At 39.7% G+C, this 12232-nt stretch overlaps 1 protein-coding gene across 1 annotated transcript; it reads left to right on the top strand.

Moving 5' to 3' along the window:
* The first annotated feature begins 4482 nt into the window (after positions 1 to 4482).
* lsm6 (LSM6 homolog, U6 small nuclear RNA and mRNA degradation associated) lies at positions 4483 to 6626 on the top strand. The gene is made up of 4 exons (XM_079812521.1): positions 4483 to 4578; positions 4985 to 5083; positions 6172 to 6285; positions 6429 to 6626. The coding sequence occupies exons 2-4, from the start codon at positions 4990 to 4992 to the stop codon at positions 6461 to 6463; spliced, it is 243 nt and encodes an 80-aa protein (XP_079668647.1). The 5' UTR covers positions 4483 to 4578; positions 4985 to 4989; the 3' UTR covers positions 6464 to 6626.
* The last annotated feature ends 5606 nt before the right edge of the window (positions 6627 to 12232 follow it).

Raw genomic sequence — 12232 nt, forward strand, 5'->3', positions numbered from 1 at the left:
CTGGCTGGGATATCCTGCATGGCTTGCCTGGCTTTGGTTCCACTCACCTAATGGAGTCATGCCTTTTGGGTGAGTTTTGAAGTTCCATGTTTGGTTGAGGAGTCGGGTGCTAAAGGTGGGCGTATGTAGTGGTCTGAATGTGCTGAACCACTGCTAGGCATCAGTCTTGAACATGAAAAGACTTTCTCTCCCTCTTCCTCTAACATGCACACAGATGAATACGCATTGCCCGCACAAACAGTTCAGCAGGAGTTCATGTGTAATGAATCAGATACAGTGCATCTCATTGTATAGAATTACACAGAAATATAAATAACGCAACATTTTATTTCTACTATTAAATGTGCTATTTGTAAAAAAAAAAAAAAAAAAAAAAAAAAATATATATATATATATATATATATATATATATATATATATATATATATATATATATATATATATATATATATATATATATATATATACTGTTTGCATAAATATTCATTCTTCACATTTTAACATCTACCAGAGCCATATAGACAGTAGGTGTTTCTCAATGTCAAGGATCCTTCCTCTGCAGGACTGGTCCTTCCAAGTCACTTCCTTCAGAGGCGAGGCGAGGCTCCTCTTTAGCATTCGGAGAACAGGTAAATGGAACAGGCTAGCAAGTGCACGTCATTGCCTCATTACGTCAGTGAAAAGATCCGTTAGCCATCAATAACGTGATTTGTATAATATCAGTACGGTAGTAATTTTTACTGGCATTTAAACGTTAAAACGTTAAACGTTTACTTATATTTACTACGGTTATAACAAATGTTTGGTAATGTAAATACTTACACTTGAAAGCACATTGCCCCGTTAACGCTCCGACTCCGATATTTTGTATTTTTTGAACAAGATAGCAAAGCTGCGCGCATAGGATTGTGGGTGATTTGAGAGCGTGAAGTGCGCGAAGTCTACTCGTATGCATCCTTTCCTGTATATGGCATATTTTTCGAACGAAGGACTCAGACCTTGGTTGAAATTCCGAGGATCCTCGACATTGGAACAGTCCTTCGATGGATGTCGATGACGTAGCATCCTCGGAATTCTGGCTTCCGAGGATCCTTCCTTGACATTGAGAAACGCCTAGTAAAAATGTTATCCCATTATTATTTAAGTTGTGAAACTGAAGGAAAGCTATGTAAATTCCAAAGAGGTCAGAGATACAGTTAAACAAATACATAAATTATGAAAAGCATACTGAACAGTATTCCAGTGGATTTATCAAAAAGCTGTTATAAAACAATGGATGTTGCATAGAAAAGCTTGTACCCCATAAACTCTCGCACAACCAAAAAACAATTTGTGTTGTAAAGCTTTGAATGGAGTAAAGGTGCATCTGTCCGCCATAATAAAAGGAATAGTCCACCAAAAACATGAAAATTCTCATAATTTATTCACCCTCATGCCATCCCATATGTACTGTATGGATTTCTTTATTCTTTCTGTGGAACACAAACAGAGATTTTTAGAAAAATAATCCATCACACCAAGCGTGAACTCATGAACCCATGCTTGACAGCTGCCTGGAAGCGATGGTATCGTTTCACTTCAGAAGACATTGATTCATCAGATGGGGTTGTATGGATTACCGGTGTGTTCGTTTTGCGTGGTTTTTGAAGCGTCACTTTAAGGGACCCATCCACTTCACATCACACGGATTATAGGTGGACTCTTTTTCTAAAAATCTCCATTTTGTAGAAATAGAAGAAAGTCATACATCTGGGAGTGGAGTATCCCATTAAGAGCAACACAATTTCAGTGTAGAACATGTAGTCCAATAAAATGAGAACATTGGTTAAGGGTCTGAATACTTATGCAAGGCACTGTATATTAGCCACGCTCAAAATGGCGGCGCACACAGAGAATCTAGATGAGGTTCATTAGCTTTAATTAGCAATTAGCTGTTTAATTAGCAATTAGCACCTATACTCCACAGCACATGCAGACATTTCTAATAGTTCACAACACTTGAGGACTGTCTGTCACTCAAGATTGAAATGTTCTTTATATCTCAAATGTTGTGAGAGATTTTTTTTTTCAAAACGTCTGCAGATATCTTTTTCTAGAAAGATGATAAGATTGAACCAATGTGAAATATGTCAAAGCAAATACATCTAACAAATTCTTAAATCTCATACATTGGCTTCAGCTCATTTCAAGTAATGTATATAAAAATGCGAATATAAGGCAGCTCTCCTAAATCATTTCAGCTAGGTGACAAAGGTCTAGAGGCTGCAGCCAGTGCCTGGAATCGCATTGGATAACCTGGCCTGCAGTGGCTGCATGCACAGATATATTGGGCATGAATCTGGGTGTTAGAGGAGGTGACTAGGTTCCACTGCTCATTTTTGATCAAGGCGACACTCCTCCCATCATTTCCACACTATTACCACCATGCAGTGCAGGGATTAGGGAGCGGGAAGGGGAGGAGAAAAACGACACGCCGGCAGCCAATCTGGATTTCATTTGAAAACTCCCTTGAGGTTTTTCCATTATCCCCCCTCCATATCCAACTTGACCCTGTAGAGAAAGCCCTGGCCCACAAAGGTCAGCCTAGTCTAGACTCTCCTCTCCTCGCCCCTCCGTCCTGTTCCTCGAGAAAGCCTGCGGCAACCGAGGGATCCCCCCTCCCCTCGCATCTGACACCCCTCAGCCTGACCCACCCCCCAACCCGGTTGAAGCTGCCTCTGTAATCTTTTCATTTTTCCTCCACTCCCTCTCAGGTCTTTGGGGGCTTAGAAAGGTGAGACGGGTTGTACCAGCAAATCAACTGTGCCACTGTCCATCTGAGCTCACCAGCATCTTGAAGGCAGGGTGAAAACAGTCCCATCTGGCATGGCTGGGCAGCTATTACCAACACGTTACTGTTTTCGGAGGAGCTGTGGGGTTATTCCAAGGCTCGTGGTGAGAGTGGATTGTCTGCGCTGAGTAAACGGGGATGCTTTTTTTGTCCCTAGCCAGTCTGCACTATACATTTAATGCACATTCACGTCAGTGTACAAAATATATAGATGAAAACGTTTGAAATACAGGTCAGTGAGGTTAAATTGTCTTCGTTTGTGATGTAGAGTTAGACAGAAACATTCTTCGTCCTTTGCCAAGCAACAGGCAAAACTGTGAAGAAAAAAGCTTGTGAAATGCTTTCTGTATCTGTACCGCTTGTTTTTATTCAGTATCATTTAACAAGCCAAGCAATTCGTGCTTTTCCAGTAAAGTCAAGAATGTGCCTTAAGTGTGTGTGTGTGTGTGTGTGTGTGCGTACGACAGCTCTTTGCCTTATCAATCTATATTTATTTACCACAGAATAGGCATGTATTGTATGCTACTACTGGGAAATCTGTTAACCTGTTCGATTTTTTTCTTAAATGAATGATTGCTTTGATAGAAAAACACATTAGATCACATTTTCCCCTCTTAACCCTCCTTTAGAATGTGAACTCAGGCAACAAGGGAAAAAATACTCATTGAATATTCATTAACTTGTGCCTAGGTGTGTACACGGCTCTTAACCACACTTGTTTATGACTTAAGGACTTGTAGCGCTGACCTTAGTTTAACACGGCACCAGATACCAAATTAACCTCTAGCCTCCTCAGGGCTACCAATGCCCTGCTAACAAGCAAACTGTCTGGATGCGCCAGAAGTGCTTTATGATTCTGTCTCTCAGGTGCATGGCCTCTTCTGCCTGTGAACAAAAGACAGGTTTTTCTTCCCCCATCTTTCTTTTTGGCTACTCAAGATATTATTTTTCATATGTATTTTAGTCACACCCTAACTAACGGGGAATGTTGTCAGAACATTTCGGCAAGGTTTTCTCAAACATTCTGGTCTTAAATAATGTTCTCAAAGCACAAACACATTTATGAATTGTTCATAGATTCCCCCCCCCCCCCTCCTGAATAAATTAATTGGACAGTTGTAATTTTTTTAAATGTAATAACTTATGATAAAATGGAATGCTCCCTTAACATATACACATAAAGAAATAAAAAACATTTAAATGGATGTTTTGAACATTATGGGAACATTTAGAATGAATTTAATGGGCACACTTAAATCTATCTATCTATCTATCTATCTATCTATCTATCTATCTATCTATCTATCTATCTATCTATCTATCTATCTATCTATCTATCTATCTATCTATCTATCTATCTATCTATCTATCTATCTATCTATCTATCTATCTATCTATCGATCTATCTATCTATCTATCTATAGGCTACCTGTCCATCCGTCCGTCTATGTATCAGTCTAATTTCCTACAAATGGTTCCTAAACGAGGCGGTAATGCACACTAGAAGGAGACAACAAAAACGAATCTTCCCAGTCTTCACTACCCCCGTCGATCTGGCTCGTTTTTCCCTTACGCATTCTTTATCAAAGGAGAAAATGGTTCCTCCGCGGCTTCCGTACGCTGTGTTTTTATCGAAGCATCCGATTGGCTGCGTGGTATAAACACCATGGAAATAGAATAAGCGCTTCAGTTCATTGGTCAACAGTCACTCAGTCGAAACGTGCGGCAAACGTTGTAAAACAAATTAGGTGAGTGATTAGTTTATCTTCTATAAATAAACAATTGTATTTGACCTTTGCGGGGGTGTACATTATTTCCAGTACTGTAGCGCGTGACATGTATAACGAGTTCACTGTCTGTATCACATTGGATTGTAATGCTAGGCTAAGTTAGCTGCTCATGCTAAATGTACACCGGTAATGTCCAGATATGCTAAACAGCCCCAACCTCTGCACACTACAGCGGTTTAGTGGTTGACTGTTTGGGCGACATTAAAATGTGTTTAACACAGTAAGTAAGCGATACACTAATGTTACGAGGCTCTTCTTTTTACGGTGTTAAACACATATTTGCTAACAATGCAGGCAGCGTACAATTTCTTGTATCTGTGATATATTGTAATGTAAGGTAGTGAAATGTTCTCTCTATTTTCAGTGAAAATGAGTCTCCGGAAGCAAACACCAAGTGATTTCCTGAAGCAGATCATTGGGAGACCAGTGGTGGTGAAGCTAAACTCTGGTGTTGATTACAGAGGTAACGTTAACCTACAAGTACAAACATGTCTTTGTTTTTTCAGTGTTATATTCTTTTAATCAAGGCTGTATGTTTGGTTTAAAGTTGGTGGGGACATCGCGAAAGAAGGCAGGGCTAACTCAGATTAAAAAAACGTAAGACCTTGATTATATTCAGAATGTTGTAAATAATAATATAGGGGGAGAAGGCAACATGATTATCTCTTATCAGTGTCATATCTTATATATTTTCTGTTGCATCATATTAAATATGACTCTGCTGACCTATCCTGTTCTTGATCTGAGGCTTTCAGTCTTAATTCTCACTTTACTAGTCGTACAAAGCTTTAACATTTTCCTTTATTACAGTAGGCAACCTGTTGTGTACGACAATATTCGAAGGCCCCATGATTTTCCCTATTTCTTCCCAGTGATTTACTGAATAAGGATCTTTAATAGTATATATTTAAAAACATTTAAATTTCTACCTTCTAAAATATTTCAGAGCTTGGCATAATTAGAATAAAAGAGTATATTTATTTAAAAAATGGCCATTGAGTTATTAACTTTTACTTAACATGACATTTAGAAATCACTTTTAAAATTAGGCTAGCTCATATACCCAGTGGATACTCTGTTGAAGGTGTTAAATATCTTTTTTTTTTTTAGATTAATAATTTGGAATAATTGTAAGTCATCTTAAAGCCCTCCCTTGGAAGTTTTCTGAGAACAACTGCTCTAGTAAGCAGCGGACCTGGTCATGAATGGAAAAACTTCATCAAGGAATGCTACTCTGCAAATAGCTGTCATAGACACTGCTTGACTTGTCCATTTTTTTTTTTTAAATGCCACTGTTACTGATACACATCCACTGAATACCAGATTCAACTTTAGTTTATGTAAAAATGCATGTGTGGTTGATTAAATTCGAGCTTGTGACTTCTGGCATCTATGGAAAGAAATATTTCCCTGAGCCACATCAACTCAGTTTAAACCTTTTCTAAACTGGAGCAGGTGCATAAGTGCACCAATTCCTGCCTGTGCCCCTGATCTTCTGCAAAAATTCTCCAAAAAGGCATTTTTGAAGTGACGTCATGTCTTACCCCACAGGAGTCCTGGCCTGCCTTGATGGCTACATGAACATCGCTGTGGAACAGACAGAGGAGTATGTCAATGGCCAGCTGAAGAACAAGTATGGAGATGCATTTCTCAGAGGAAACAATGGTATGTAATGTCTGTATGTTTGTTGGTTTTCATAGTGTTTTCTGTTATTGAGAGCTAATGAATATAATGTTTTTATAACTTTTAACATTTTCTAGATTTTTTGTATGTATTCCAAAGTTAATTTTGTTTTCTTTGTCCTCTAGTGTTATACATCAGCACCCAGAAGAGGAAGATGTGAAGCCATTTGACATGTTTCTTTATTCATTGTTAGATAAGTGAATTGTTTAAAATTCATAATCCTTTGTTAGCTGACAATAATGTCGAAGTTTGTTTCATGTTTTGTAACACACAGTGTGATGTCCTTCAGAGTGGTGCAGTAAATCATTTGTTTTTCGACAATAGATCGTGTGTTTTCCTGATTTATCTGTTCCTGAGATGCTTCTATGAATATTTAAATAGTGATAAATCAGTCATAAAGAATAGCTGATTAGCACTTTCAAGACTGGAGGCCGTTCAAGGCACCTTTATCTACATATTTCATATTCACCGCTTAAATATACCTGCTGTTTCACATTTGGTCTACTATAGGCCTCTATTGCATGGTAATGTTACTCGTTTTCAAATGAATCAATAGTTTTTGTACCCTGATATCTGCTTTCTCTGCTCCTTTCTAACCTTTCTGTCCACATTAGGATGCCCTAATAAATGTATAAACGATCCTGGCACTGTGATACTTCATTAGGCGAAGGTAAAATAACGATAAACGTATGATGATTCATTAGGTTCCAAATGAGCTGATTGGATTCACTAGTGCTTTGTTTTGATGCGGAAATGTGTGCTTGGAACCTTGTTTCTTTTCTCTCTGTATCCACATATATGCTCTTTGCCCTCGTTTAGGAGACAAAAGGCTGCCAAGGTCGGCCCTGAATGCAGGATGAAGGACACAGTATTGATTAAATCTTGTCCGTAACCGGAGTGAGCGGGGGCTTTCTAGCAGGAGCTTGGTATCATTATGGCGACCGCAGCAAATGCTTTCCTATTGTAATCAAAAACCAGAACCCCTCTCGCGACGCTACTCTGCGCTCGGAGATTAATTAGCTCTGTTCACAGTAATGACCCAATGACTAAAGAGTCTCTGTCTTATGAGGGCTGCTCTAATGACCTAGAGCAACAGCCTGCAACATTATAACTGGAGACAAATGCTGGCTTCAAAATCTGTGTAGAGGTTATTATCACCATGTTGCATTTATTGTATGGATACACAATAATCATATAATTAATTGTGGAATTGTAGATGTAATAATGGGAGCTCAGATATTAGAGGTTGTCTATATACTTGCACTTTCACGTAATGCTATTTTGGTTGTGAAAGGATAGGCACGTTTGCACTTTTAGGCTTTTGCTTTTTATTAGACTGGATTGTGGCTTTAATATTTATGTGAGTTTAAGGTCTGCAGCTCCACCAGCAGTTGGACCCTGACATTGCAATGGACCAGATATTTGCCTCAATTCCTAAATACTGTAGTGTACTGTAAAACTTCACTGTTTCTTTTGACTTATGGTGTTATTGAATGTCAAAAAAAGAAACTGAATTATCAAAACCTTTTGTAATGCTGCTAAATGTAGTACAGGATGATGGCATACACTACTGTGTTTGGGGCCAGTGAAATTATTATTATTATTATTATTCTTCAGCAAGGATTCATTAAATTGATCAAAAGTAAAAGTGCAGACCTTTACATCTTTAATGATATTTCAAATAAATGCTATCATAAACATTCTATTCATAAAAAAAAAAACATGGTCTACAAAAAATGTAAGTAGCACAACTGTTTCTTAAGCACCAAATCAGAATATTAGAATGATTTCTGAAGGATCATATGACACTGAAGACTGGAGTAATAATGCTGAAAATTCATCTTTGACATCACAAATAAAATGACTTGTATATTAAATAGAAAACGATCCTTTTAAATTGTAATAGTTAACAAAAGTACTTTTTTTTACTGTAGTTTTGGGCAAATGTTGAATAATTGTATATATCTCAGATATAGTTGCATAGATTATTGTAGCTTTGAGTATTTTGATTGTGTTTGGTAAACAAATGTACGCCTGGACTGTAATATGAGTGATTCCATCTGAGGAGGAATGAACCATTCCCCTCTAACCCCTAGAAGTAATACAGACGTTTCTAGTATTTTTGCAGCAAAGCCAGCAGAGTGTGTGTCTAGGGCAGTGCCATACATCACAGTGTGTGAACCTGATCTGGAGAGACTGCTCTGCCAGAGAAGATAGAAATGAAGGGATCACCTTTCAGTCAATTTTTTTGCGCACCATTTCAGACAACATACTGTTGGAGCTGTGTTACATGGGTTATCATTGTATGCAGTTTTATTTTTATTTAATTTCTCTGAAACTTTTGACTTAAGACAGAAATCATGTATATGATATACAGTTGTCTATACTTAAGCTTATGTATATAAGCTCCCCCCCCCCCCTTAAGGTTAAAATAATGGAAAATAAGGTCTAATGGCTTTAGCCTTACACTATGTGAAAGAATATGTGGGCCATTTAAGCTCATAGGCTGTTGTTCACTAGCATTCTACCACATGCAGACTCTTAATTTAGACTCCAATACTGTCAACCTTGGCCTGGAATGTGCTCCCTGACCTTATTATCTGAAAGGAACTGTTGTGGATGTTTGCAAGAGGGGGTTGAATGATTTATCCGGACTAACCTACAAATGGCAAAGTGAAGCTGCTTGGCTGAAAGAAGTGGCATTCATTTTGGGGGGGAAAAATAAGCCCTGGGGGTATGTTGGCCCTGACAGCAGTGCTTGCTAGTGTGTATATCGACCTCTTGTGGCTGTAAATTATACCTCTGATGAAAACTGATTACTTCAACTTATGGTATAAAGTGTGCTGGAGCAATGGGAGTCTGTTCATTGATTTTCGGAAAGGTAGACATTTCTCTGTCGCTTAATGGTACAATATGTAAGATTCTTGCATTAATTTATCCAAAAACTATGGAGCCCCTAAGGGGACATGGTGGTGGAAAAAATATGAGATGGGAGGAAAAATAATAAGTCAATGCTTTTGCGTTCGCCAGCAAAACTGTTGCATTCTTTGCGAGTGAGTGCAAAGTTTAACGGGGGAATGCAAAAGCATTGCCAAATAATTCTTCCTCCCATCTCATTTTTTTTCTTCTTCACCAAGACCCCCCAAGCTACGTAAAAAAATAACTTGAACAATGTTGTATATTTTGTTGACTCATGTTATATTATCACAAATGTTACCAACAATGTATAAAGGTGTGTACTTGTACCACATGACTGCTGTACCACTTGACCGCTGCAGATTCATTTAGGCTTTGATAGTGGTGCCATAGAAACGCATAATTCCCAGTCCGAGGACATGAACAAATCCGTTGTCATCTCAAAACTATGGTAATTATGACATGCGTGAAGCATAAATCAAGACACGGCCCAAGTCATTGTGTCATCAATGGCATCATATCCCCCCTACCCTCAGCTGTAGGTAGAAACTATGGAAAAATATAGTGTGCTTCCTGAAAAAATTTGGAAGTAGTAGTAGTGCCAAAGCAAATGATCTCTGGTAACTTCTAGCAAGCCACAGTTGTTTGTTTTGCACGTGATGGACCACAATTATTCATTATCGTTTGCTGCAGGTTCTGTTGCCAAAGGTAACCCCATAAAGCGCAAACTGCTGTGGAGGTTAACACGACAACTCCCATGATCCCACTCTCTGTCACTGTGTCTTCATTGTTTTGAATAAGCGGCCTCTGTGAAACTTAAGCCGCTTTTCCACCGTTAGGCCGAACAGTTCTCATTGCGTAACCGTTCCATTCCGGTTAGACAACTGTGCCGAGAATTCCGAGAACGGTTTGCAATTGTACCGTACCAGGCTTAAGTGGAAACACAACTGGAACCGCTCCTTACCATTCTAAGAACCGTTCGGCCCAACAGAGAAAAAACGGCTTTGAATACTTTGGCTTTAAGAGAATATGGCCTCCATTTATGCCAATTAAAGAAACATTCACACTATGACACAGTTTGCAGTACATTCCATTATTTAAATCACATAGAGCATTCAAATATGTTTTTCAGGTGTGTGTGTGTGTGTGTGTGTGTGTGTGTGTGTGTGTGTGTGTGTGTGTGTGTGTGTGTGTGTGTGTGTGTGTGTGTGTGTGTGTGTGTGTGTGTGTGTGTGTGTGTGTGTGTGTGTGTGAATGTCAAAAGACTTTAATCTAGACCTGTGGTTTTCAAAACCTTTTCAGGTTTGGGGTACAGGCCCATATACCTTACATTTACAAACTGCTTTTTGTTCTTATTTCATTGAAATAAACTTAACTGATACTTTTAACCAATTAACCTAAATGAGCCACTAAGTCCAACAACTGAACCATTGCAAAGTGTAGAAGTAGCTAGCATACAGTTAACTAATTAGCCTGCTAGCTTAGCATATACCCTATGCAAATGCTTGTTTATATGTTTTTATATGTATATGTTTTTTTGATTGAGCAGGGGCTCATTTTGATGAGAACTTAATAAACAGCCAATATGCTTTAATTTACATTGTAGCTCTGACCCCCATCATCAGCAAATGCTTTGAGAAACTAGTCAGAAACCACATCTGCTCTGTTCTCCCCCCCTCACTGGACCCACTGCAGTTTGCATACCGCAAAAACCGCTCCACTGATGATGCCATTTCATCAACAATTCACACTGCTCTCTCCCACCTGGAAAAGAGGAACACATATGTGAGAATGCTGTTTGTAGACTACAGCTCAGCATTCAACACCATTGTGCCCTCCATACTTGACATGAAACTCCGGGCTCTCGGCTTAAACAGCCTGTTATGCAGCTGGATCCTGGACTTCCTGTCAAACAGACGCCAGGTGGTCAGAATGGGCAGTAACATCTCCTCACCACTGACTCTCAACACTGGAGCCCCTCAGGGCTGTGTTCTCAGCCCACTCCTGTACTCTTTGTACACACATGACTGTGTGGCAACCCACAGCTCCAACACCATCATCAAGTTTGCTGACGATACGACGGTGGTAGGTCTCATCACTGACAATGATGAAACGGCCTACAGAGAGGAGGTGCACACTCTGACACGGTGGTGTCAGGAGCACAACCTCTCCCTCAACGTCAGCAAGACCAAGGAGCTGGTGGTCGACTTCAGGAGGAATGAGAGAGAACACCGCCCCATCACCATCGATGGAGCACCGGTGGAGAGAGTCAGCAGCTTCAAGTTCCTCGGTGTCCACATCACAGAGGAACTCTCATGGTCCGTCCACACCGAGGCCGTTGTGAAGAAGGCTCATCAGCGCCTTTTCTTCCTGCGACGGCTGAGGAGGTTTGGAATGAGCCGCCACATCCTCACACGGTTCTACACCTGCACCATAGAGAGCCTGCTGACTGGCTGCATCACCACCTGGTACGGCAACAGTACCGCCCGCAGCCGCAAAGCCCTGCAAAGGGTAGTGCGCACGGCCAGCTGCATCATCGGAGGTGAGCTTCCCTCCCTCCAGGACATTTATGTCAGGCGGTGTGTGAAGAGAGCTCAGAGGATCATCAGAGACTCTAGCCACCCGAGCCATGGGCTGCTCTCACTGCTGCCATCAGGCAGACGGTACCGCAGCATCAGATCACGCACCAGCCGACTCCAGAACAGCTTCTTCCCACAAACAATCAGACTCCTTAACTCTTGACCCATCAGGATCATAACACACACTGGACAGAATATCACTCAGCACAACCCACTGTAGATAAACACACATTATATACACATTTATTTATCATACAGCATCTATTGCACTTTGGATTTCAATTTTTCAATCTGTGAATAATATTTTATACTGTACATTGTATATTATTATTACTATTATAGCGTAATGTATATTGTTTAGTGTATATTGTTTAAAGTATATGTATATTGTAAGTATGTGTATATTGTTTAAAGCTGTGAGAACTACACTCACA

The sequence above is a fragment of the Gobio gobio genome (genome assembly GCF_949357685.1).
Source record: "Gobio gobio genome assembly, chromosome: 3".
In the NCBI taxonomy this organism is placed as follows: domain Eukaryota; kingdom Metazoa; phylum Chordata; class Actinopteri; order Cypriniformes; family Gobionidae; genus Gobio; species Gobio gobio.